This window comes from Pteropus vampyrus, unplaced genomic scaffold (assembly GCF_000151845.1).
Source record: "Pteropus vampyrus isolate Shadow unplaced genomic scaffold, Pvam_2.0 Scaffold378, whole genome shotgun sequence".
Lineage (NCBI taxonomy): Eukaryota > Metazoa > Chordata > Mammalia > Chiroptera > Pteropodidae > Pteropus > Pteropus vampyrus.
The window spans coordinates 449,113-475,874 of record NW_011889159.1 but is presented as its reverse complement, the minus strand read 5'-3'; the positions used below and the strand labels follow the sequence as shown (position 1 = coordinate 475,874).

The window sequence follows — 26,762 nt, the reverse complement described above, 5'->3', positions numbered from 1 at the left end:
TTGGGGCAGAAAGACCTTGGGGCTGGCTGAGGAGCCAGGGCTGCCCTCTGGAGGGAGGAGAGGCATATTTCCTGGGAGCCCTAATTCCAGGTTGCCACAGTTACTCAGCCTGTTTTCACCCCAAACACAGTAATGGGGAGGAGGGAGCCTGGCTGGACACATGAGGTTCTTCTCCACTCCTTCAGGCCTGGGCGTGTGGCCCAGGTGGCCCCTGTCCAGTCATCTGGGCGTTGAGCCCAGGCCCAGCCCACATCCTCCAACTGACCCAGTATACTCCTGCAGGGCTGGGCCAGAGGCACTGCTAGGCAGGAGCTGCTGATGGGGATCCCCACAGGTTGAGTGAGACTTGGGCCTTCACCCTTTGTTCTACTCCCCTTCTTCCTAATTAGAAAGCACAGCCTTTTCTGCCAGACCCACTCTTGTTTTCTTCCTTCAACTGGACCAAGTCTCAGTCTCCTCCAGTTCAGAGCCAAGAAGATGCTCAACATCCCCCTTCCCTCCAAACACCACCCCTTCTCCACTGTGGCCCCTCCTTTCTGGCTCACAGCCCTTTGGCCCCAGCTTGGTTGTTTGTCCTGGAAAGCGAGGGAAGGGAGGGAGGACCTGTTAGAATGCAGGGGACCCAGGGAGGCTGCTCACCCCAAAGGGCGTGGGGCCCCCTGTCCTTCCTGTTTACTCAGACACATTCCAGGGATCTGTATCCTCCTGGCTGTCACATCATGGGACATCCCTTCCTCACCCAACACCTCCCACAGACATCCCAGTGTTGCATGGGCGGGTACAAGAGGATGACATGAGGTCTGTGATCCCACACCCACCCCACCCCAGAGCCAGCTGTCTTCAGTGCTTAATTCTCTGATATACTTGCCCTAGAGAAGTCGCTTTCTCTCAGATTTCCTGTCATGAGCCAGGAAGCAGCCACCATTGCTTTAACTCCCTCCAAGTTGTTTATTTAATAATTAAAAAAAGATATGCACATACATAAATCTGATCTCCCTCTACCACCCTTCCTTTATTCCCAGTAACAAGCTCCAAAATGTAAAAATGTTCCTTGTCCCTCCTGGGGACTAAATTCCCACCTCCACCCCCAAAACAGAGAAGCAAAAGAATCAAGAGCCCATCCACCCCAAACCTTACCCTCACTCAATACCCTCAAAGAAAGAAGCAGGGACTGGGGGTTTGGAAAAATGAGAAGAGCCCTATATTTCAAAAAGGGGTGAAAAGAGAGGTGAACCCCCTCACCTCCTCCAAATAAGTGCTTAACCCCACACCCTGTCCTTTCACCAATTGCCCAAGCCCAGGGATCAGGGAAATTAGAAAGTCTCACCTGGTCATTCCTCCCCCACCCCAAGTTCTAAATCAGTATGAGAGGCAGAAATCAGGGATGATTGAGGTAGAGGGGCCGATGGGTGGCCTGGGGGGCCTGGCCAGCTGTGGAAGCTGGCAAGGGGCCACCTGTGGCATTGCCTGGGGTTGAGGACGGCTGTTTTCGGAGTGAAGGGGGCACTGTGGAGGTCTTGATGTGAATCACCCTGGTGTCCATGACCTCACACTCGATCTGCATCATCTCCTCATAGTCCCCAGGGGCCCCCCGGCCTGACACCGTCTCTGTACAAAGTAGGGAGTTAAGGAAGAGAAGGGGGAGGCAAACAGAGAAAAGGGGCCAGAAAAGCAGAAAAGCAGAAAAGCAGATGGATAGAGAGGAAAGGGCAGCGGTGACAAGGTGGATCCGCAGTGGGAGTTAAATGAAAGGGTAGGGATGGAGTTGGTGAAAGGAGAGGGAAAAGGGTAGGAAAAGAAAATTACATGAGTGTGAGGTCATAGAGGAGAGAACAACAAGAGAAAATATGAGGTGAGAGGCTAGCAGGTTCCCAGCCCACCCCGTTCTGCCCAGCACCTACCCAAACACATTCATCAACCTTGTCTTCCTCCCATCAGAGTCTCTTGCATTTTGTTCTCCAATCCCCCCATTTCGTGCTTCTTCTTACCCAGGAATCTAGCATCTCTCTGGAATGCCCCACATCCCTCTCCATTTCCCCCCTCAGCTCTTCATGCTGGATCTCCCCATCGAAACTTCCCCCCTTCCTCAATTTCAGGACCCCTGCTCACACCCAGTAGGGGAAGAATTACCATTGGGGGCCATGGCAGGCATCACCAGGGACATCTTAGGCCGAGAGGTCTTGTTGTGGCTGATGGCTGGGAGCAGCAAGTGGTCCTGGGAAATAGAGGGGTGAGGACAGGAGGGTGGAGGAAAAGATGGCAACAAGCTCCCTGGCTATTCTATAGCCTTAACCTGAAGACAAGATGCCAGAACACCCAAGCTGGCAGGGATGGGGCCAGGAGATGGAACTCACTCGTCGGAAGGAGACAACATAAAATGTGTCTTCTCGTCGGTCAATCGCATCCAGGAACTCTGGCTGTGAACGGTCTGGGTGGCGATACAGCTGCAGTTGGCCTACAGAATCCCTAGGCAGGTGGGGAAACAGGATTTGGGAGGGCCTAAGCCCAGTACCCAGTTCCCACTGGGGAAGCAGGGAGAAGAGAGGAAAAAAGACAGGAGCCCCCCAGTGGATGAGGGAGGCATAGCCAGTGGCGGCAACGGTGACAAGCACAGGATAGTTCCTGGGGACATAGTTCTTTAGAGTGGAACCTCACTGAATAAGAAAGCATACCCCTCTCCCAGACTCACCTTTCTAAGGGCCCGGGGGGTTGGGTGGGGACTGCCTTAACTGGAGGCGATGTCTTCTGTAGCTGAGACTTCTGGAAGGAGAAGTATCTAAGGATTTGAAGAGGGTGAAGGGAAAAGGGAAAGAGACAGACGACCCCTGGAAGCTGATGCCACTTCACACCCACCCTTTCACTTCCTCAACTTCTCAAACCTCCACTATGAGATGCTCCCTCAAAACCCCGAGGATACTAAGCCCTTGTCTGCAAGTGGCCTTCCTTAAACTAGCCCTCCTTCCTACCTGTCTCTCCTGGGCCCTCTGAGGGATCTTCCGCCGGCCTCTCTGGTGGCGCTGCACCCAGCCACTCAGCTCGTCAGCAAGCCTGGGGAAGCAGAAGAGGGGAACACCTCCATGCCAGGCCAAAGCTCCCACTTTCCTCACCCGCAATACACATAGGAGGGAGCAGAGCAGGCAAGGAGAGCTGGTGCTCTAGCAAGAAAGGACAGCCAGGCCATCCGTGGAGGGGCTTCAGAATGACAAGGAAGATATCCCAGCTGTGAATCCCCCACACCTCAGGGACTCAGTTCGGTTGACGTGCCGGCAGTCAGAGGAGAGGAAGAGCTGGTCCAGGTCTCTTAGCAGCAGTTCCTTGGCACCCCTGGTGAAGGCTGTAAGGTTCCTGGAGTGAGGCAGTGGGGAGGAGGCAATGATCGCAGGCTGCCCAGCATGCCACCACCCCCCATCAACAGAAAGGGCAATGATGGCAAGAGAGCAACTCCAGCTCCCCTCAAAAAGAAAAGGTACTTTTGGGGGAGACAACACACTCAACACCCCCAAAAGACAGAGGCCCCTCTCCTCACCTGAAACCTGGCCAGCCTTCAGGGCTGGGCTGGGACTCCTCAGGGCCCTGGGAACCCTTAAGGGTTTCAACCCCATGAACCGGCAATTGCGCTGAGAATTCTAGCAAGTGTCTCCGGGGTCGAGGCGCCTCTCTGCTCATCCCAGGAGAGACAGGAGCCAATGGTGGCTCACTGATGCTGTGGACAGGGAAGGACAGAGCACAAGGAAGAATTCTGGCTTTGTTGGGAGGCTGGTTAAAAACAAGGGCTCTGCAGACAGCCCACCTGGCTTCCAATCTGTTCTATAAGGCTGAATCCATTCACCTGTAAGATGGGAATAAGAACGGTCCCTACCTCCTAAGGCCAGGAAATATGAGAAAGGAGAGTGCTTAACCGAGAACTCAGGAAGCACTTAATAGTCTGTTTTTATCAACATTATCACCAACATCTACCCCAGGACCTACCATTTGTGAGAGAAATGATGGAACAAAAAGGGACTGCTGGATATACCACCGTGCCAGGGACATGAGAGTTGTCTGTGTGTACGTGGAATGAAACAGACCGTGCCAAAGCAGGAATCAGGTGACTGTGAGGGTGAGCTCCACCTTGAAGGTTCTGGAGAGGCAAGGCAGGTCTCACCTGACAGGCCCGAAGTTGAAGGCAACGAAGAGCAGGAAGACCATGATGCAGACCACCTTCCTGTTTCCAGACCCTAACTTGAGCTCGCTGTTCTAAGGTGCAGAGGAAGAGACAAGAGAGGGTGGGTCCTTCAAAGAAGCCTTTATTCCCCCTGGTCCCCCAAGGACAGATGTCTCACCTCAGCCAGCAGCACCTCCAGTCGCCGCCGGAGGGCAGCATTCTCCCGGCGCAGCTGCTGGTTGTCAGCCAGCACCGCCTGCAGCCGAGCTTCCAGACCCTGCAAGTACTCTTTCTTCTTCCTCCGGGACTGGCAAGCGGACTCCCGGTTCTTGATCATTCGCTGCTGCCGCTTCAGCAGCTTTGTCTAAGGCACACAGAGGATCAAAAAGGGAATGAAAGGTGGGTAGAAGAGGGGAACCATTACCCAAAGCTCACAGGGGCCATTCTCCTGCCTTCCTGACCTTACTTACTCCACAAGAGAGGGGGAAGGGTTTTTCCTCTCTACTAAAACATTTCAGGGAAAGGGTTCTTCTCTCAGCAACTCCCTGTTCCTATTCCTCAGAGCTGAGAGAAGTTAGACTGTAGGAAGAACTTCCTCCATCCTGGTTCCTAAATCTCAGTTTCTCTCCTTGCTGGCTGGTTTTCCTTCCTCTCAATTCTCCTTTTTTAAGGTCCTACATTTAACCTTGCTATAATTAAAGAAGTTTAACTGGCTTCCTCCTAGGAAACAACTTCCCTTTTCCAACTATGGCCACAACCATAAGATGATGACTCCACTGCCTTTGATTTACTGAGATCACCCCCATTTCTCCATCTGCAGTGGTAACAAAAATAAGGATCCTAAAACTACATAAAGTTGATACTCATATATAAACAGGGGTCCACTCTGACCTTCGGGATCATCTTAAGGGTCTGCTTCCTCGCTTTTTCTTCTCTTCTCATCCCACAGTTCTCTTCCATGACAGACTTTCCTCTTCCATTCCCTTTACTAGCCCTACTCCTCCCCGCACTGCCCCTGCCCAATACTTACATCCACTTCAGGAGGGCAGGAGTTCCCAGGCATAGGAGCTGGAACAATGCTCTTCCTTTCAGGCCGTGGAGCAGGCGGGGGCGGCCCTTCAGGCTGGACTCGAATAGCACCTTGGATGAGGACAACTGGGGACACTGGGGCAAATGAGCAGGAGAAAGAGGCAAGAGAGCTATAAGTCAAGTGGGGTCCTGTGTCCACACCTAAGCACATGAGGGCCTCAGTGGCTCTAAACTCCCTTAGAAGGTCAATCTAGCCCATCTCCTTCTCTCCTTCTTCAGTACCTGGGGGTGGCTGGACAAGGGGCTGCAAAAGGACAGTGGTGCTGGGAGGCATAGCTCTGGGTGGCACTGGGACAGTGGTTATCACCACAGGTTTGGGCTGCAGTGGTGGCTTCCGGGTGGGCAGGGCTTTGCCTAAAGGTAGGTAAAGGAAGGAAGAATTATCAGGACTACAGGCCTTTTGCCAGGGAGCCCAGGTATTAGGAGGCCCCAATACCTGAGGATCCATCGGGGGATGGACTCATGCTAATCTGGAAAGCTCCAGGTGGGGGGCCTGGGACATCCTGCAGGAGACACTCTTGAGGGGATGGAGACTCTGTCTTCACTTCTAGTATCTCTCCTATAAAATCCTATGAAGGGCATTCCAGAAAATGTGTGAGTCAGGAGGAGTGTTGAAGAGAAGAAGCTAAAGAAGAAAAAGCTCTTGTTCCTCTGAGTCAGAAGGAACTCACTGTAGTGCCTGGAGGGAGGGAGGGACATTGATGCTCACCTGGTTGGGAGACTCTGCTGAGAGCAGGGAAGCCTCAGAGTTGACGGAGGAAGATGGAGAAACAGGTTCTATCTTGGTATGGACATCTGTGGGGTGGCAGGATGAGACAAAAAGCTGGATATCAGATAAACACTGAAGGAGAAAAGGGTTACAATTGGGAAATGAGAGACATGGTCATTTCTCCTTGTTCCTACAAAGAAAACTATTCTGGTCCTAGGCAGGCAGTCCAGAAGGTGGAGATGCCATGGGGCTGCTAATCTGCAGACTCTCCTACTACCTCTTTACTCAGGACTGCCTTTCATCTTCAGGGGCTCCTTCATTTGTTTTTTTTCACCACTGCTCAATTTTCCTCAAGGCTATCCTTGCCCTTTCGCTTACCCTCTTTCTTCCTCATGGACCTTATCCATTCACATAGATGAGGCCCAAGCACAGAGAGTCTGCAGCATTCATATGGGCCCATACTCCCAACTTGTTGGATTTTCACCTCCTCCTGGCCCAATGTCACAACACATCTCCATGCCGACAACTGCTAAGTCTGCATCTCTACCCTTGACTGCTCCCCTGAGCCCTGATCCTAATTCCCAAGCTCCCTGCTGGTCACTTCCATTCTTATGCCCCACCATTTGCCTAAAGTCAACTGAACTTATACAGGGCTCACTGTTTGTCCCTTCACACAAATTCCCTTCCCGCACCTGTCGGCCTCCCAGGCACCAAATCACAAAGCCTCAGTTACCTCTGAGCCTTCATAGCCTCTGTTAAATCTATCTATAAGACTTGTTGATTGCCCCACATAGGTAAAATAAAACTCAGCTGACGGCCAGATTTAGCCCTAAGGTCAACAGTCTGCCACTACCTCTGGTCCATACCACTCATTTTGGTACTTAATGATCTCCAATATTACTATTTTAAAACTTCAAATCAATTTATATCTTTGAATAGGTAAAAGTCAGGCAATATAAAATCCAAAGGAACAAAGGGGAATTCAGTGAAAAGTGAATCTCTTTCCCTTCCTTGTCCACCAAACACCCAGATCCCCTCCTCAGAGGTGATCACTACTTGAGCTATTAACCCTGTGTTATAACACATGAGACTCTCCATGAGACTTTCCAAAAGCAAAGACTATGTCTTATGCCTCGTGCCTATCAAAGTGAAGAGTAAAGTACAGGCCCTCAAAAAATACAAATCATAAAGGAGTATCTGGCTCTAATAATACTATCGTTTGCAAAGTCATCAACAATCTTTTTACTGTTAAAGGCTTTACAATCTTTATTTTGTGTCCTCTTTGTAGCTTTTAATAACATGCTGGATATGATCTGTTTGTCTCTCCAAATCCACTCTCCATCGTTCCTTGCCCTGCTCTGAGGCCCAGGAAGAAAACATGAATGGATCGTATCACGGATCACCCTTGCCCTCTTGCTTCCGGCTGGAGTTCAATGAGAGAGGCAATGCCAGGAAATTCTGAAGGTACTTTGAAATCAACAATAAACGTGTCCAACACTGACTTCATCATGCTCCCTGAGCAGAGGGCTCTCATTCTTGCAGTCTCCATCCAGTGAACAGTACCATCACCCACTGGATGGCTGCCCTAGCCAGAAATTGAGGGATCCTCTCTCTTCAACTCCTACCTCTCTCCAATGCCCAGAAGGTGACTGCAACTCATCCATTCCATTTCATTCTTTCTGCCTTCTTCTCGGCATTCTAATATCTTACTTGATTAACTGCATAAGCGTCTTCCTTGGTTCACTTCTTCCTGTCTCTAGTCCTGCCTTTCTGCAATCCATCCTCCATTCTGCTACCAGAGTCATCTTCCTAATCATACTGCTCTCCTGCTTGATTTTTCAAAGAGTTCCAACCGCCTACAGGATAAAAGCTAAGAGGCTCTTAGCAGGGGTCCCACCTGATCCTGAAGCCTTGGCACCTCCTTGCCATTCCCTACTCCCTGCTCATATCTACTCTGACGAGATACAGGTTTCTTACACACACACACACGTCCCCACATTATTCTGGCTAATTTCCATGTGTCCTTCAAAACTCAGCTCAGGAAATTCTTCCTCCAGTAGCACATTGTTGATCCAGCCCGAATCCAGTGGATGACCCCCTCTTATGAGCTTACATGGCACCCCGTAAAGATTTCTATCCTAAAATTACCACACCTGTATTCATTGGTACTTGTCTTTCTACCACCACTACACTACAGTATTCTCAAGTCAGTGTGGTGGTGATGTCTTCTTCATCTTTGCATCCCCAGCACCCTGTCCAGTATCTAGCATGGAGTAGGGGCTCGATAAATGTTTACTGAATAAACACACGAGTAGATAAACTTGATAACATTTTTAAAACATTGCACAAATACTGTTAATTGTAGAACACAGGAGTTAGGCATATAGTATTCCAACTTTTTTGTTTAAAACTTTGTATGATAAAATGTCACGGTGAAAAAATAACAAATAAAATATGCCCTAAACTATCTATAGCTTTTAAAAACTGCAAAGCAGCAGAAGTTAAATCACAACAGGATACTAGGAACAAGAAAAAGAAACACCATATCCATCTCTTTGGTGCCGCCCTTGCTGTGGTTTCCTGAAATTCTCCCTCCCACTCCTGGCCTTTCTCCTGGTTATCTGCCATTTACCCTCCCTACCTTTTCCTCCTTGTCCCGCTGCCTGCCCCCCACCACACCCACACATACATGCATGTGAACAAGAACACATATTCTACCTTGGTAAAGCCAGGGGATGGGGAGTAGGCTGTTATTACCTGAGGGATTATCAGAGGTGGGGCCCACATTGATATGGATGGTTTCAAATGGGGGTGTTGAATCATCTCCCAGGAGGCAGAGTGGGGGTGCCAAGGACTCTATCTTCACAACCAGCACCTCCCCCACACCAGAGGCCTGGGTGAGAGCAGGGGTACCGGGGAGCAGAAAGAAGAAAACAAGGAGACGTGTTGAGAATAAGGGCAAGAACAAAAGCTTTAGAGCTTACAAACCACCAATTATCCAACATTCTGGTTTGAATGGTACGCAGTATCCCCCTAATATCTTTCTGGCCCCTGTTCTCTCCTTCTACTTTATTCCTCAGAAGGTTGATAAAGTCTCACGATTTCAAATGTTGTCCTAGAGTGGACAACTTGGGCAGGAACAGTTTCATAATTCTTACCAGTTGACAACTCTTTTTCCCCCACCCCATCACAGCTGCCACATATCTCTATTAAAGATTGTTTTCACTTTTAGAAACCAGAGTGGAGATGTAACCAATGGGAATGTTAAAGAAAAGACAAATACAAGGAAAAGCTCCCTCACCCCCATGCACACAAATCAATCTTCAGCACCCACGGGTGAAGGGAATGGAGCAGAGTCCCTGCCACATAGAGTAGAAGGAGGGAGATGTCTCTCTCACCTGGCTGGAGGGCTCTGTGGAGAGATGTGATGATTCCGAGCTGAGAGAAGAGGAAGAGCAGGGAGAGGATGGCTCCGACTTCACCTGAAGATCTGAAGGAAAAGGGATTAGAAAATTACCAGGAAGCAGAGTCTGAGAAGAATCCAGAGTGTCCAAGGACATATGGGTGAGGACCCCTTCACTGGGGCAAAGGGGAAGGAACGCATGAGCTGTTAAAGGGGAGAGGAGTGCACAGACACTCATATGGAGGTGCGAGGACACATGGAATTACACGGTTTCTGGGAAACAGTGGGAAGTTGAGTTTCTGGAAGGATAAGAGAATCACAAATGATATCTTACCTGGGAAGATAGGCAGGGGGTCCCATGGGGGTTCAGGGAGGCTGACATCCATCCCCACATCCAGCATGCTGCTGCCAAACTGAATAAGGGAGGATATTAGATGGCAGGAGTGTGAGAAAGAAGGGGTGGCTCCAGAAGAGCTCCGGCCTGGAGAAGAGTCCCGGTTCTGGGACCACTCCCACCCACCAAGGATAAGAGACAAGACTGCTGGGGTAGAAATACCGGGACATCCTGCTCCGGACAACGAAAGAGCTGCGTCTGCTCCTCAGCCACTTCATCCAGGCCGGTATACAAGGTGCAGTCTGCAAGTGCGGAGGGTCAGAGGGGTAGTCCGGTGGCCCTGCCTACGTACCCACACACAGCCCTCACTTCATCCCTCATTGGATCCACTCCGCCAAACCCACCGCCCGCCCACTTGAAAGTGTTACAACCAAAGAACTTCAGCCCCTCCTTCCCCGACCCCGGAATAAATCGACGTTTACGCAGGGAGCGGAGGCCTCTTGTATTCCCGCATCGCACGAAAGCACAACGGGCCCCCCTGCTCCGCCCTCCCTCGAAAGGTGGATTCCGTATTTGCCCAGCCTTCCTCTTTGGGCCTCAGCTTCCTTCCTGTGTGCCTCAGGGGCACAACGTGCCACAGCCCTCTCCCCTCCCCCAGGCCTCACTCCGCGGACCCCAGTCCTCCGGGTTCAGCAAGTTGTCTGTAAAAAAACGCGTCGGGTCCGCAATCTCGCTGAGGAGCATGAGCTCCGCCATTTTTACCCCCGCCCCCCACAACCATGAGACGGTTCCCAAGGCCCGCCTCTCCCCATCACCAACTAATCAGTTGACTCTTTAAAAAAGGGGGCGTCCCGGAAACTCTGTCGACCAGTAAGAGACCTAGGTGCTGAGCACATGAATCAACAGAAGAGGCGGCTGTACAGGCCGGACCAATGGGAGCACGACAGAAGGATGCACTTCTACAGTAACCGGCCGCAGATCTTGCGCATGCGCGAAACGAGACCCAGCGAGAAAGATCCTGGAAGATGTAGTTCCCAGGATTTGAAGGTCCAGTGTCTCCCCCAGCCAGTCCTAAATTTTAGACAGCTTCTATTCATCTTCGGAAATGGATAAGTACCGCCCCCCTTTGTAAAAAAATAAAGTAGCACACATGACCATATGGTTTTTTAATGGTAAAAAAGGGAAAGAGGCGCACTGAGACCAATGTTACCTCTTCTAGGAAGGAAGGCAAAAGCTAGGAATGGAATATGGGCTGAAACCCTCCCTCTGCACCTCCTTACCCCCCCCCCCCCCCCCCCCCCCAAATCTCACAGCACAGACCACAATTCACAGGTTCCTGTCTCTTTTAAGGTTTAACTTTTAATCAGCCAAACATCTTGCGCAGACCCTGGGCCAGCCCTGCATCCTGTTTCTTACCCTGAAAGATCACCTTTCCCAGCTCCTCCTGGGCTGCCCGGTTTTTTGGGTCTACCGCCAGAACCTTCTTGAGGTCAGCAGTTGCTTTTTCCAGGTTCCCAAGGGCAGCCTGGGCAACCCCCCTTCGGTACAAGGCCTTTAAATGCCCAGGCTCCTGCTCCAACACCCGGTCACAATTCTGGGCTGCCAAATGGGGCTGCCCTAGCAGCAACTGACATGCGGCCAGGTTGGCATGAAGGATAGTTCGTTCTGGAGAGCCAGGTGGGGGTAAAGTCAGCAGCAGCCGAAGAGCCCGTCCATAGCATCGAGCAGCCCCTTCGGGGTTCCCAGCTCGAAATAATTCTGTGCCCCTTGTACGTTCTTGCCTGGCCAGGGCCTCCTTCTCACTGGCCTCCAGCTCCCAGGAGTCTTTGCCCTGAGTGAAGGAGGCCAGTGTGAGCCTGACAAGAGGGCCAGAGTGCCCGGGGATCTGAAGCTCTGCCTCCTCACCTTGACACATGGACTCCAAACATTTCTCTATGAGCTCCCCCCAAGTTTCCTCCCTCCATGGGCCTAACCCCATAGTTAGCTCCGTCCACCCCTCTGGCAGCCCTGACCCAAAAGCCAGTACTCGGCAGCGGGAGCCCAGCTTGGGTTTGTCCAAGCCATAGCCACGGATTATGATCTTCTTGACAAAGCTCCCATCCGGACAGTACCAGAGATCAGATGCTTGGAGGGGCTCTGGCATTTCACTGGCTGATCTGTGGGACTTATCAGAGTCTTCCTCAAGTCCAGCAGACAGTTTTTCAGTCCCTTGAAGATTCTCTAGACTTTGGCTGGCTGGATCTGGGCTCACTCTCAGCTCAAGGACTTCAGTAGGAGGCTCCTGGGGATGCTGCCTAAGCCGAGGAGCTGAATCAAGGTTCTTCTGGGGGTTCCAATCCCATTGTTGTTGCGGTAGAGAGGTGTCTTTCTCTCCCACTGGATTGATTGGTGCCATCTCCATTTGGCTACTGTGGGTAAACAGTTTTGGTAGTAAAGGGATGGACCAGACTCAGGTCGGCACCTGAAAAAAAAATCGAAATAATGCTAACGGTAGGATTCTTATTTAGACTCCTTTCCCGTCTTTCTGGTACCTGGGACCCGGTTCTCAAAGTCCTCATTTTTCTTTCCCTCCAAAAATTTCTGTCACGCTCCAGCCCTCGGTTCCACCCAGAACCCAGAACTATAAATTCCACAATTCCCTGCGGTTAGGGTAGCCGCCCCAACTACGGACACCGATCGAGTCAAAAAGTCCCTGGGAGGCCGAAGCGCCTAGCCTGGTGGCGAAAGTCGGACCATTCGGATCACCTCTCCTTCTGAAGCTAAGTGCTTACTAAGTACTGTCCTCAGAGTCTTCCCGCAGGCGGATAGGAGGGCCCGGGGCCCAGGGGCCGCGGCGGGGAGAGACACTGACAGCTAAGCCCAGAGCCCGCCAGATGGCCAATATTGTCAGATGCCTGGCAGCCAATCGCGAGGAGGGAGAAGTCTGGTGACCCCGCCTTCTGGACGTGACGTGATTTCCCCTTGCACGCGAGAAACTCCAGGCATTAGCAACCGAACTAGGCAGGATCCAACCGAACTAGGCGAGATCCAGCTGCCCAGATTATTGAGAGTCTGGAGAAATCCTGGAAAGAGTGGTTGGAGCGCATGCAGATAGAGTAGAGAATGGTGGAGCTGGCGGTGAATGATAGCGGCAGCAGACCAGTCAGTCCTTTAATCTAGGGACCTCAGGCCCTGTGCTCTTCACTTTTTCCCTGTGTCGGGGGCTCCCACCCAAAGCCAACCGTCTCTTCCTTCTCCCAGTAAATCCTGGGTGCTCCAAGATAAACCCTCAGGCCTCTTTCTCCTCAACAGGCCCTATTTCCTTTGGGTCCACCTGAGGTTTCTCCTTACCTTTTCCTTTATATTCATCATTGCCTTCCAGGCTCTTCTTCCTCAAGAAATCTTAGACCATGCCTTTACAATTTTGACCTGCATATAAATCACTTGGGGAACTTGTGAAATTACAGGTTCTGATTTAGGAAGTCTGGGGTGGGGCCTGGGATTCTGCATTTCTAACAAGCCCTTGGATGATAACAATGCTGGCCCACGGACCACACTTTGAATAGCATGATTCTGGAATAACATCCCATTCTCTTCATCCCTTGCTCTGTGCTCCTTCAGCGTGCCCTGTATTTTGCATATAACTGGTATAACCTGCTCCATTGAGTGTATCAGTGAAAAACTGGTCCTTCTAATAGAAGATGTAGGTTCCTTTGTGATGCAGCCTTGCTTGTCCATCACCCTGTACAGTCTGGGCCACCACAGCTCTTCAGGAAAGGAGAATCCCACTCTCCATACCTCACTTTAGCTCGTTTAGTTTGCTCTTTAATGCCCTACCATTGTGTCCCAGACTACAAGGACCATGCCAGGACAACCAGGAGGAAAGGTAGGCTCATTATCTACAGATGTGTGTCAGAACAGTCCACTCTCTGTTTTGTGTTGAGACTCACTAACCTAGACTTCTTTTCTCTGAGTTTTCTTTTGGGTTCTGTGCCAGAGTAACCTGAGTATACTACCACCCCTTCCCCTTCTGGCTAAATACTCTGATTCTTGGAATCTCTGGGTTCCTATTGAAAATTAATTCATTTTTTTCTCCCTCCCTCTTCCACTTTCTATTTCAGAGATTTTTGGGAAAGATGTCACAAAAGGTTTGATTACAACCTAATTCCTGGACAAAGATTGCTAATTTGTATTATGTGTGTCTTAACTGAGAGGGCCACTCCAATGACCCTTCTAAGATCAGCTTCATTTAATTAAAAGAAAGTGTACTCTGGTACAAGTGTATTGCTTTGAAATGTTCTTTTATAGTATTTTTGTGTGTGTGTGTGTGTGTGTGTTTTGTTTCCAACATACTTCACAGTGTGGGGAACTTGTCGCTGTTTCTTCTGTGTTTCATCTCATTCATTCAACAAATATTTATTGAACACCTGCTATGTTCTAGGCAGCACGCTAGGAACTAGGGATACATAAGTAAATGAGACAGACACAGTACCTGCTCTCATGGAACTTAAAGTCTGGCCAAGGAGAATAAACAATTACAGTGAGCGCTATGTAGAAGTGTGAGATGCTATGAGAATGAATGGGGAATGAGGGACTATTCCCTGAGGATGAGACATTTTTGTTGACATCTAAAGAATGAGTTAGAACTGAACCTCTGAGAACACACCTATAGAACCCTGTATTGAGAAACACTGAATTAACTGGTCAGCTTTGTCTAGGTGATCCCTCATCACCATTGTGACTAGAAAAACAAACACAAACATAGGCACTAAAATTTCTAAAAAAAAAAAAGTAATCCAAATCATCCAGAATGAATATTTGAATATTTTTATTTTTTAAAGGATGACCCATCAAAATTATAACATGAAATTTAAGTTTTAAAAAAGATTTATTATTAAAATATAGCTAACATACAATATTATATTAGTCTCAGCTGTACACCATATTTATTCCACATTTATATTCCTAAAGAAGTGATCACCATGCTAAGTCCAGCAACCATCTGACACCATACAATGCTATCAGACAAAATTTAAGTTTTATAAGAGGACTCAGAAGTCCCTAGAGGAGACATCCATGAATCTGTAGATTCCCCAGGTCTCAGCTTGAGAAACACAGGACTAGGAAGGGGCCAAGGTGTGGGAAAAAGCATAGGCTCTCCCTCAAAGTGTCACTGCATGAATATTGACTGACTCACACTGCTTGCTCTCTCCCAGTTCCCTGCCCCTTGAGTCTCATGATGCTGGGGCTCAGCTCTCTGGGAATAGTCACCAAGGAATCAGGAAAAAGGAAAGAAACAAGCCAGGAGGATGATATCCCCAGGCCTGGCTAAAGAACATGGGATCTGAGGAAGACACAAGATGAAGATGACACATGAAAAATTGCTTACTTGTTGAGACAGAGGATCAAATTGGGGGGTGAGCAAGGAGTCTCTCTCTCCTCTCTTTTTCCTAAAAATATGAGAATGAAATGGAAGAGCAGCTTTGAGAGGAAGAGATGAAAAGGAACCTTCTTCCCCAAGTTACTGGATTCAATTCCACCCTCGCACTACAAGTGTCCTCTGCTCCCTCTTTTCCTTTAGTGTCTCAGGGACTAACCTCACTAACATCAAAATATATGGATGCAACTGGGACATGACTTAACTTGTGCCTAAGACATTTCCCCAGCTTCAGGTGAGAGGGACTGAGGGCGGAGCACACAGGAACCTCTGGAAAGGGAATGAGATTATGGGAGATTCTGGGTTAAGGAAGTCAAAGGCATCTGGGAGAATAGAAGGACTTGAGGGAGGGGGGTCAATGATTCTGCTAGCTGCGATTATGGAAGATGAACCCCATTCTGGAACAATTCTTCCCTCTTCCAAGTCATCATAGGGGGCACTTAATACCTTGCTGATGATTGGTCTGAGGGAAACACCCATATCTGACAAGTTTCTGAGGATTTACCTGTAAATAATTATTTTACAACCCACCAGTAGTCACTTCTTTCCTTCTTTCTTTCTGAGTCCCTTCCTTCCAAGGTGGCTCAGAGGATCTGGCCATATTCTGCTACTCTCTTTAGCCTATCTCTAAGGGCATCGTTTTGCATCATTAAAGATCTAATCTGATGGCAGAACCAGGGAGAGGTTCAAAAGCTGGTGTGAAGTAATAGTGGGTACTGAATTTTCATGCGAGCTGGTGGTTGTTTCATGTTGTCTACACACACACAGAGTATAGGATATTTGCCCTTTAAATGGGTGAGGTAAGGTTCTTTTCTTAGTCATTCAATAATCCTTACTGAATACTTAGAATTTTTCAATGAAACATGGAGATTAATACAAAGATCCCCATCAGTAGTCAAATAAGGGTAAAGAGTCATAGTTAACCAAGCTTCAGATACAAAGGCAAAAGTGATAAGTGACATGGAAGTTATGTCCAGCTGGGGGTGATTTGAAAAGGAGTTCAGAGGGTTGAGCCTTGCTGTGATTGAAGGGACTTACTACAGGTGGAAGAAGCCAACAAGGCAGGAACTATAAAGAAAGGAATGCCACTTTTCAACCAGATTATTCATCTCTGGCTTGTCAAGCTCAGCTTTCCGGAGCATTCCAATGCCCATTCATGCTGCCTTGTCACCAGGCATTCAGCTGGCTGGAAGTTTTGACACCCTCACATCCCCCTGCATTCCATACTCACCATATGGAACCACATGCTGCACTTGCTCTCTACCATTTAGCATCAGGATGGGAGACAAAAATTCTAGCTTTCCAAAGGCTACATAAATTTCTCCTTCTGTTTAGCTTTGGTGTTTCTGTGGCTTTTAGTTCTGTTGGGATTTATGTCAAAATTGTTTCTCCTATACGCTTCTAAAGCATTTTCCTTGTGCTTCCCTTACAGGCAAGGTTTTCAGGCAGGACGAGGCAGTGAAAGGCAGCCTTTAACAGTGAATGTTAATGATGAGAGCTGCTCTTTTTTTTAAATATATTTTTTATTTTCAATTACAGTTGACATACAGTATTATATTAGTTTCAGGTGTACAACACAGTGAATAGACACTTATATAATTTAGAAAGTTCTATAACTTTCTGACACCATACATAGTTATTACAATATTACTGACTATATTCCCCATGCTATACTCTTCATCCCCATGACTATTTTGTAATTACCAATTTGTATCTCTTAATCCCATCCCCCACCTTCACCCATATCCCCAACCCTCCCAACCCCATCCAGCAACCACCAAAATGCAGATGAGAACTGCTCTTTCCAAGCCCTGACTAGTGATGACCACAGTAGTGGGCATTGTGCTAAATGCCTCATGTATGTCACCTCATTTTCTCCTCACACAACTCCATGAGCTACTTATTCAACAGGTTCTTATTGAGGGCCTCCTCTGTGCCAGGCATTGTTCTAGGTTCTGGAAATAAGGCAGTGGAAAAAAGCCCTAGATCTCTTGTAGCTTATATTCAAGTGAAGATAATAGGCAATAATAATCAGTCAGTAAAATATAATGTCAGTTCTGCACAACCAGGAGGTATTAGATAAATAAGTACATCAGAAAAGAAAATCGGGGCAGTGGGGAGGGAAAGAAAGAAAATATAATATCAGGCAGTAACAAGTGCTATGAACACAACGAAGCAGGCTACAAAATGCCCCCCTGGTGTGTGTGGTGCTGTTTTTAATCAAGTGAGGATGAAAGCCTCCTTGTGGAGGCAGTTTTTGTGCAGACATAAATAATGTAAGGGAGCAGACACACATATCTGAAGGAAGAGTGTCCAGAGAGAGAGAAAAACAGGAGCACAAAGGCCCTAAGGTAGGAAGGAATTAGATTTTTATGCTAAATTCATAGCAACTAGAATAGCAAGGGGGCCAGGTGGGTTAGGCAGAGGAAGGATGGGGAAGAGTGGGAGGGGATGAAGTCAGAGAGGTAGGTAGGAACAAGACTAAGTAGGCTTCACAGGCCAAAGCAAGGGTTTGGATTTCATTCTAAGTGTGATGGAGAATTGATAATTTAAAAGATCACTCTGGTTTCTGCATGGTGGAAAGACTATATGAGTCAAAAATGGAAGCAGAAAATCTAGTTCAGGGGCTAGTCATGGGAGTTTGGTTAGGATAGAGGAGAGAGCCAAGGACAGAGTGTCCCAGGGCCCTCTAATACTTAGGAGTCTAGAAGAGCTACTGATGAAGATGGAAGGAGCAGCGAATAAGGGACTAGGGAAGACTTTCTTTAGTTGAATTCAGAAAGTATTTGAAGTGAATAAAGAATTTCAAGGAGGAAGGAGAGATCAACTGTGTGAAATGTTGCAAATGGGTCTAGTCCAGGGTCTCTCAACCTTGGCTCATGTATATTACAAAGTAATGAAATGAACATCATGAAGATTAAGAAATAAAATCTTCCAGTTATTGTTGAAGCTCCCTGTGTATCCCTCTCTATCAGAATTCCCCTCCCACCAAAGGGTAACCGCTCTTCTGAATATTGTGCTTTTACTACATAGGTGAGTAGTAAATGAGATTTCTTTCTCTTCTCAAAGATGAGCTATGTTAGTAGAGTATGTTTATGTGAATGTTTCAGTAAAAATGGGAAAACTGATTATGAAGGAGAGAAAGGGGATACTTTCGAGAGTCCCATTTCTGAGCAGTTGAGATGGATAGAATCTCAGTGGACAGATGGGATTGGGCTGGGAACAGGTTAGACCTCTGCAGTTACAAGGGGAAGGCAGTGAATATGGTAGAGATGCAGAGTGGCAGATTTGGAGATGGGATCATGAGGAAGTTCTCTTCTGAAAGTTTCTATTTTCTTACTGAAATAAGAACAAAGCTTGTCATCTTGTGAAATTGTGGTCTCAGAAATGGGGAATGTGAACTGACTGCTGAGAGCCCACAAGAAGTGAGACCAGTCAGTATGATTGCGTTTTTCCCCAGATATATTCAGCTGTTGGGTGCAAGTGTGGAGCAGGCAGAGTTGGACCTAACCAGGGATAAAATATGTTGGAAGAAGAGGGGCTAAGAATACAGGGCAAGGGCTGAGAGGTGATTACAGCATTGAGAATCTGGGGATCTACACTGGGTAATGAGGAAAGTGAAAAACTGAGGGGATGAAACACCAAAGAAGCATGAGAGTCAGTGAATGGGAGGTCTGGGTGGGGTTGAAGAGCTTTTGGGATGGGGATTCTGGGCAGAGGAAGGGGTGATATGAAAAGACTGAAGATTTTGAAGGGGTGGCAGTTATTGGTGCCAACCAAGTCAAAGATTTGACACTGGGAGTGGTTGGGTAGAGAGAAAAACATTGTAGGTACTAAATTTTCATGAATGAAGGGGAGTGGTGACCCAAAATGAATCATGGGGAATCAGAGCTCCCAAGTAGATTTTATTTTTATTTTATTTTATTTTTTATTTTTTTAGGCGAGGCAACTCTTGGTGACCTCATAGATTGTAAGGACCTTGTCAGCTTACAATCCCTTATTTTTTTTATTTTTTACGCCTACAGCACCTGATCTTACTAGGTGGTCTCCCATCCATGTACTAACCAGGCCCAACCCTGCTTAGCTTCCGAGATCATACGGGATCAGGCTTGTTCAGGCTGGCATGGCCCTAGACCCAAGTAGATTTTAGAGGGGGCCAGAGCACCTCTCTTGGATGACAGAATCTTTGTTGATAGGGGTCGAAGAGCCAAAGGCACCACGTTCTGAGAAGGAGTTGAGGTAAGGCGAAAGGAAGCTCAAATTGGAATATGCTTCCTGAGGGAGGAGTCTGAGTGAGGTGAAGAGATCTGGAAGAAGTTATTTTCAATCACTTCCTCCTCCACCAAATTCCTTTCAATTTAATTGAATTCAAAGAGGTTTTATCTCATAAGAATCTGAAAACCAGAGATAATCCAGATTTGTCTCCTTTCTTCACAAGGTAAGGTAAGCACATCAAAATCTCAGGTGGGGAGAGATGGGGGAAAAATGCAGATAACATGAATTATTGGTAGATTTTAGACCCGATACATTGTAGGTACTCTGGTTGAAGCCACACCTTTTGGCCTCTACTCTCCTTTTTGGTGGTCTCTGAAGTGCCTCTAAACCTGTGATTCCCAGCCTTGGGTGCCCAGGGGAATCATCTGAGGATGTCTTAAAAAATATTGATGCCTGAGTATAATCCCCAGAGATTCTGATTTAATTGGCCTAGATGCAAACAGGGCTTTGGGATTTTTAAATGCTCCCCGGGGCTGAGAATCATTGCTCCAAGGAACACCTGACGCTCTGTTTAGAAACCCACTGCTCTAGTCCAACCTATAGCAGAGAGAGATTCATTCTTGCTGGAGTGAGGGGGTGAATTCATCTGGGCCTTAAAGGATAGGTAAATTTTGAACAAGTGGAGAAGCAGATGTGAAGTGGGGAAGAACATCCTGAGCAAGGGCTTAGAGGTGGTCTGAAACACATGAGAAGCAGCAAATGATTTGGTTTATAATAGGTGGCGGTTAAAGAGGTCTAAGATTTGAGAAGAGCTGGGCAAAGGCCTGGAGATGGAAATGATGAATAATGCAGTTTGGTTGAAGATTAGGTTAAAGAGAGAAAGCTGAATGATTTTAAATATTGAAAGGGATTGAAAGCCAGATTAAAATTTTGCGAACAATTGAGTAAGCAATAGAGAATCTTGAAGGCCCTTTGAGCAGTGTCAGGAGAGGATTTATGTGTGTAGGGAGAATAGCCTGACAGCAGTGTTGAGGGAGACTTGGAGTAGGGAGAGGTAGGAAGTAGGGAGACCTTCTTCTGTTAGGGGAGCTGTTGCAATAATCCTAGATGAGGTCATTGAAAAATGACAAGGGCTGGGGAAATGTTACAGATTCAGAAAATATTGTGATGGTAGAATTGACTGAAGCATCAAGTTTTCAGATAAGGGTGCTGGGAAAATGGTGTCATTAATAGAAACAAGGAAGCAGGTTTTCAGTGGCACTTCATCAGTTTGGTTTGGAACATGCTGAGTATAGAGAACCAGCAGCACGGTCTGTCCACACACCGTGTCACAGGCCCTGGAAGAATGTCTGCATATAAATGCATAAGTTGGGTAATGTCTTAGTCAACTCGGTCTGCTGTAACAAAATGCCATAAATTGGGTGGCTTATAAAAAATAGAAATTTATTTCTCACAGTTCTGGAGGCTGGGAAGTCCAAGATCAAGGCACCAGCAGATTCGTTGTCTGGTCAGAGACACTTCTGCTTCATGGACTGCTGTCTGCTAGCTATGTCCTCACATTGAGGAAGGGGCAAGGGAGCTCTCTGGGGTTGCTTTATAAAGGCCACTAATCCCATTCATGATCGTCCACCCTCATGACCTAAGCACCTCCCAAAGGCCCCCCTCATCACACTAGGGATCAGGTTTCAACATATGAATTTCTGGGGAACACAAGCATCCAGTCTACAGTAGAGAAGCATTAGAAATGATGTCTGAGTTTGGAGTGGATGAGATTTTCAAGGGAAAGTCTCAAAGAAGGAAAAAATCCAGAAATATGCAAATAGGAGAAGGGAGGAGAAAAAGGGAGGGGGCACATGATTAGAGGTGTGTGTGGAGGTAGAAGGTGAGAGATGACATGTCCCTGAACCCTGGGGGAATAAGGAATCCAGGATCTAGGGACAAATGTGAGAAGGTTCAGAAGGCAGAGTACTGTGAAAATGCCATCGATTTTGGCTTCTGGTAACTTCTGATCATTGGGCACTATTTGAGAGAGCAGTTTCAGTAGAGTAGAGAATGGAAGCATAGTTCAAAGGATTAAGGAAAAGTGGGTACAGACACAGACACATCAGTGACAACAATACTCTCTACTTAGGGGAAAAATGAGTAGGTGGTGAGGAAGAAGAGGTTGCAAATGTGAATTCTTTTTTCAAGAAGTTTGGTGAGGAAGGCACATTCAACCTGAAATGTCCAAAGGAGAACCCATGATTTCCAGACCCCATCCCATCCTCTTCCCATGTCTGCTATCATGGTGCATGGCTTTCCTTCTAGATTATTAACTCCATAAGGTCAATGTTCACATCTGCTGTCTTGGCAGATGTCTCACTAGCATCCTGCATGGTATCCGCATGTTATATGAATGCATGAATTCAAGATAGGACCCTGTCTTATAGGTGTACAACGGAAGATACCAAGTCTACAGCTTGTGCCCCTCCCTGCACAAGAGGCCTCCTGTCTGATCTCAGGATAGGAGAGGGCAACTAGCTCCAGCTGAATTTGAAGAGACTATAGACTTCCTCAATGGAGCTCTGCGGTGGTCTGAATGTTTGTGTTCCCCCCAAATTCTTATGTTGACATCCTAACGTGCAGTGACGGTATTAGGAGGTGGCGCCTTTGGCAGGTGCTTAGGTCATGAGGGTAGAGCCCTCATAAATGGGATTTGTGCTCTTATGAAAGAGACCACACAGAGCTCCCTAGCCCCTTCTGCCATGTGAGGATACAATAAAAAGTCTGCAACCCAGAAGAGGGCCTCCACCTGATGGTGCTAGCACCCTGATCCCAGACTTCCAGCCTCCAGAACTGTGAGAAATAAATTTCTGTTGTTTAAGCCACCTTGCCAGTGGTACTTTTTTAATAGCAGCTGGAAGAGACTGAGACAGGCTCCCACAGCTCTCTGCTCCTTTTGCCTTCCCTATACTAGTACAACACACCACTCAGGGCTCTAATTCACTGCCACCCTCCAGCCCCCAGGTAGGAATAGCTGTTGGCAATTGGCATCTTTTCCCTGCCCCTGCCACCCTATCTCTGGCCAACTTCTTCAGAATGGCCTGCCCCCTTCTTTCCTCCTGACTTCCTGAAGTTCTGGAGATAGATCCCTAGGTCTCCCTCCCATTCGAAATCTCTAAGCCCAGTGTGGTAGGAAGTGGAAGAGATGTGCTGGGAAAATAATTTCCCACTGAGAATGGACCCCAAAGTCTTCCTTCGTAGGATCCAAGGGAGCCCCCCCTCCCCCACCATTTTTGGGTGTCTCTCGGGTTTCCTGGAAATCTGTCTCCTCCCACTTTTGTCTGTCATTTTTCTTCCCTTTCCCCTCCTCCCACCCCAAGGGAAATGAGTGAGGGAAGGTGTAAGGGGGAACCAAAAGTGCAGCATCTCTGCAAAGCTGCGGTCTTTGAAGCTGCGGTAATAAATCCACTTAGATTCTTTAATATTGTCTTTCAGAAATTCACACACGCGCACATATCAGAACAAAGTGGGGACTGCCTAGGGAAGCGGGGAGCAGGCCAGCTCCCTCCCAACATTGGGAGGTCGGTACCCTGCGTTCCCTTCTGCCCGGCTGCCCAGGGGTTGGGAGAGATGGAAGTATTTACAGAGAACAGGGATGTAATCTTCATCCCAGGGTGAAGCGTTCTAAACTGGGAACCTCCCAAATCTCATTCCAAAATAAAACAAAAATAGAGGTTCTGGGATTAGCAAGAAAATCGGCGGAGGCCTGGGTGTAGGAGATGCAAAATTGTACCAACAAGAAACGCGAGTGAGCGTGGGAGCTTGGCCGCCCGGGTGCTCGGTCCTTGCGCGGGGAGAAGGGGAGGGGTCTGTTGGTCTGGGCCTGGCGCCAGAAACCCAATCACCGGGCTGAGTCACCCCTCAAGGAGATAAAGAAGGCGGAGCCTGCCGACCTGAAGGAGGGGTTTTGTCAGAGCCGGGGCTGAACCTATAGAAGAGGCGGGCTTTGGGCACTCGATCTCCAGGTTGCCAAGCAGAGAACCAAGGAATTTCCCCTGGAGGCAATGCATTTAGAGGGAGTGGGGGTCTGGAGTTATTGGGGGCCTGGAATTTGCCTGGGATCCAGGAAAGCGGCGTCCTTGGGAGTGTGAGCTTTGGCGGGGTTCCTGAGGAACTGGATTCGGAGCGTGCCCACAAGGCGAGAGGTTCCGCGGAGGCCAAGTTTAGGATGTATCGAAGTCCGGTAGCCCCAAGAACGAGTGTGCAGGGCGCCCGTTGGATCCGCGGCGTTACTGAAGAACGCACTTGGGAGGTCGAGGGGAGCAGGGTGGGGCCGGGCCGGGGGCGTCCTTACGGATCCCAGTAGTTGTCGTGGTGCTGCGCGGCAATGATAATAACTACCGTGAGGATGGTACACAACACCATGGCTGCGATGCCCACGGCCAGGGAGATGAAGGAGAAGTTCCGGGCCTCGCGCGAAGCGATCTCCGCTGACACCATGTCTCCGCGAGCCAAGGCGGTGCGCACCTGCCGGGAAGGGATGGAGGAAAGCAGATCAGAGAGCTGCACGCCTCAGCCTCCCTCTAAGATACTCCTCAGAACGTCCAGCACTCTCAGGGAATAAGAAAAACCGAGCCAGTCTCCTTCCTAAACACCTCCCCCTCACACACACACCTGCACTGCCTTGAAGATGGCGATGATGCCCGTAGGCCAGAAGCAGCAGATAGTGGTCAGCACCGCGATGGGCATGTAGTCGTGCGGCGGACGCCTGGGCTCCAGCAGGGCCAGACCCGGGCCCTGGGGCGGCGGGGGGAGCGTGGGGGTTACTCCGGTTCCCCCCGGGGTACCGCCTGCATAGGGCTGTGGAAGAAAGGTCGGAGGAGAAGAGGAGAAGACGTCACTCTAGCCCTCTCGGAGCCCCACAATGTCCCGCATTTGGGAGAGCAGTTTTTAAAGCACAGTGCTTGTGCATTGCTTCTCAAAGAACCTGATCATCCACTACCCTTCCAGAACACCCGTAAATTCCACCTAGATCCCTCTCCTCCCTTCATTGCTGTCAATAACCCTATATATATTTTTTGGAGGTCTCCACACTCCCTTCCCCAAGGTATGGCCCCATCAGTGCTGCCCTGGCCTCACTTCGGACCTTGTTTTTCACTCTCCAGATACCTACCTGGCCTCTCTTACTCACCCAGTCCCAGGTTTCTTCTCTCTCGTTCGCTCTGTTCCCCCTCTCAGGCTATGATCACTGACTCTAGCTGACTGCCAGACACCACTGCCCCCATTCCCAAGCCTTCCCCCCGTCCCTCCTCTCTCTAGGCCTTACCCACCTGCCAACACCACCTGGTCCCCTGGCCCCCTTTCTCTATCCCACCAGTCCTCAGTGTCTCCCCGGTTCCAGGACCTGCTCCACTGGGCCCTCCCCCTCCTCCCAGGTTCCTGTTGTCTCGTACTTACCGTGCCCACGGGGTAGACTGGCACGTAGGCAGTGCAAGGCTGCAGCTGTAAGGGGTAGCCAGGTGCCACGTAGCCCCCCAGGGGCAGCGTGCCTACTGCCCCAGTATGCGTGGGCACCACGAAGCCCGGGGCCTGGGCAGTATGAGAGGTAGCCGGTGGAGGCGGGGCAGCGGCGGCGGGCGGAGGCGGTGGCAGTGGGCCTTCGAAGCGAGTCTCCTGCAGGTAAGGGTCGGGTGGCATGCGGGGCAAGGTAGCGCAGCCGGGTGGGGGGGCCCCCGAGGCCGGGCCGGGCGGGGCGTGATGTGGGGGCCGAGGCAGAGTGGCAGAAGATGAGGGACCACGCTGAGCTGTGGCCCCGGAAGAAGCCAGGCCGCCCGCTCCTAAGCGCGGGAGGGTGGCGGTGCCAGACTGGTGGTAGTGGTGGTGGTGGTGGTGGTGCGAGGAGGGGGCCGCCTGCGGGGGCAGGGTGGGGGTTTCGGCCGGTGGCTGGGGGGCATTGTACGGTGGTGGAGAAGTGTGGGGGACTGAGTCTGGGAGGCCTGGCGGCAGTTAGCAGAAAAGAAGGTACAGGGAGAGATCAGACAGCGATGAGATAAGGAGGGTTAGGGGGAGACATAGAGGGTCAGGGATGGAGATAGATAATGGGAGAGACAGAGAGGAAATGGGTGAGAAACCATCTCATTCTTGGGGCAGGGGAGGGGTTGTTTCTAGGCCATCTGTGCCTCCCCCCCCAACTTCTGTCTTTCAATCTAGTTTTGAGGTCACAACTCTCCTCTGTTCCTCTCCCTTCTTCTTCAGCAAGGTGCACACAGCTTTCACCAGCAGACGCAATTTCCTATGGCATATGGCTGCTTTTGGGATTGCCTGAGCTAGTTCTGCGTGAGCACATGGGTAGACAAGCAACCCTGTGTTAACATGTACTCAATTCAACAGTTGTATAAACACAGGTAGGGTAACATGTTCCACTCTGCCATTCCTTCACAGGCGAGGGGTTGTCCTAGCCTCTCTGGGAATCTCAGTACTTCTTTTAGGGCTGATAAAGAAGGATGTGCTGGATTTTACTCTCCTGACAACCCCCATCTGATCATGTCTCCATATTTCCCCACTGGATGTCTCCATGCCAGTGAGAGTCATCTGTCCATCTGTTACTCCCAATGATGCTATCCCTGAGGTACCTGGCTGATGCTAATTTACTCTAGTACTTCCCTGACTACCTCAACGGTCCCAACCCCCTCCCCCCTCCCCCCACTGCCCACGTTGTTGGCAGGGGGCAGAGGCTGAAACTGGAAGGAGGAAAAGAAGAGAAGGAAGGGATATAGTAAGAGGAGGGGGATTTAGGGGGTAGTTGAAAGCTGGACAGAAAGGGAATGAAACAGAACCACCGATTAGGGAGGGATAATGGAGAGGGTTGCAACCGAGGGTGGGCGGGAGAGTCAGAAGACCGTAAAGAGGATGGGAGGTTTTGTTGTGTATTTTTTTACCTGACTTTTCCGATGACATCCCTGTGGTCTTACTGGTACAGGGTCCCTGCAGCTGGAGTTGGGGTCCCCGGCTTGCGCTGGGAGTCTGGGTGCACGGACTGCGCAGCCAGCCGCAGCGCAAGAGATAGAAGACAGCGGCGGGGGGGGGGGGGGGGGGGGAGGTAAGGGGGGTGGAGGGCGAGCAGGGAGGGAGGACAGCTTAAAGGGACCGAGGCGAGGTATGGGAGCACTTCAGACGTACCCCCACTTGTCTGTCCTCTCACCCAAGCATTCAAGCCCCCAGTTTGGGCTCTCTTGGAGTTGTCATGGAAACAAGGAGGCAAGCAAGAACAGGGAGGTGGGACTAAGGAAAGGAAGGAGGGAGAGAGAATTCTCTAGAGTCTTCCCTTTCCAAGACTGACTGTAATGATTAGATTGTGGGAGGAAATGAGCTGGTGCTCAGTGGATTCAATACCCCAGTTCCCTGCAGATCTGGTTCACCTAGTTAGGTCTCCCCTTTCTCAGCTTTCTGCAGAGTCTCTGCAAGGTCACA

At 49.3% G+C, this 26,762-nt stretch overlaps 3 protein-coding genes and 1 pseudogene across 8 annotated transcripts; all 4 read right to left on the bottom strand.

Moving 5' to 3' along the window:
• Nucleotides 1–924: 924 nt before the first annotated feature.
• Nucleotides 925–10,496, bottom strand: ATF6B (activating transcription factor 6 beta). 3 transcript variants are annotated; one of them, XM_011379805.2, is made up of 18 exons: nucleotides 10,354–10,496; nucleotides 9,902–9,981; nucleotides 9,680–9,758; nucleotides 9,341–9,432; nucleotides 8,700–8,835; nucleotides 5,943–6,028; nucleotides 5,670–5,802; nucleotides 5,456–5,587; nucleotides 5,175–5,308; nucleotides 4,323–4,508; nucleotides 4,145–4,236; nucleotides 3,527–3,703; nucleotides 3,238–3,345; nucleotides 2,967–3,048; nucleotides 2,690–2,760; nucleotides 2,355–2,466; nucleotides 2,131–2,215; nucleotides 925–1,608 (listed from the first exon to the last, which is right to left on the bottom strand). In XM_011379805.2, the coding sequence occupies exons 1-18, from the start codon at nucleotides 10,433–10,435 to the stop codon at nucleotides 1,379–1,381; spliced, it is 2,097 nt and encodes a 698-aa protein (XP_011378107.1). In that variant the 5' UTR covers nucleotides 10,436–10,496; the 3' UTR covers nucleotides 925–1,378. The 3 variants fall into 3 exon arrangements, with proteins under 3 accessions (XP_011378107.1, XP_011378106.1, XP_023378845.1); XM_011379804.2 differs by having other exon boundaries at nucleotides 10,345–10,485; XM_023523077.1 differs by having other exon boundaries at nucleotides 2,690–2,757; nucleotides 10,345–10,485.
• Nucleotides 10,497–11,018: 522 nt separating this feature from the next.
• FKBPL (FK506 binding protein like) lies at nucleotides 11,019–12,571 on the bottom strand. Of its 4 annotated transcripts, none has more exons than XM_011379801.2 (2): nucleotides 12,451–12,571; nucleotides 11,019–12,140 (listed from the first exon to the last, which is right to left on the bottom strand). In XM_011379801.2, the coding sequence occupies exon 2, from the start codon at nucleotides 12,078–12,080 to the stop codon at nucleotides 11,043–11,045; it is 1,038 nt and encodes a 345-aa protein (XP_011378103.1). In that variant the 5' UTR covers nucleotides 12,081–12,140; nucleotides 12,451–12,571; the 3' UTR covers nucleotides 11,019–11,042. The 4 variants fall into 4 exon arrangements, with proteins under 4 accessions (XP_011378103.1, XP_011378104.1, XP_023378846.1 ...); XM_011379802.2 differs by having other exon boundaries at nucleotides 12,425–12,562; XM_023523078.1 differs by lacking the exon at nucleotides 12,451–12,571 and adding an exon at nucleotides 12,353–12,441.
• Nucleotides 12,572–19,111: 6,540 nt separating this feature from the next.
• On the bottom strand, nucleotides 19,112–19,230 carry LOC111731472 (annotated as a pseudogene).
• Nucleotides 19,231–22,684: 3,454 nt separating this feature from the next.
• On the bottom strand, nucleotides 22,685–26,249 carry PRRT1 (proline rich transmembrane protein 1). The gene is made up of 4 exons (XM_011379800.1): nucleotides 26,231–26,249; nucleotides 24,750–25,288; nucleotides 23,967–24,152; nucleotides 22,685–23,819 (listed from the first exon to the last, which is right to left on the bottom strand). Exons 1-4 carry the CDS (start codon nucleotides 26,247–26,249, stop codon nucleotides 23,643–23,645), a joined length of 921 nt encoding a protein of 306 aa, XP_011378102.1. The 3' UTR covers nucleotides 22,685–23,642.
• Nucleotides 26,250–26,762: the final 513 nt, after the last annotated feature.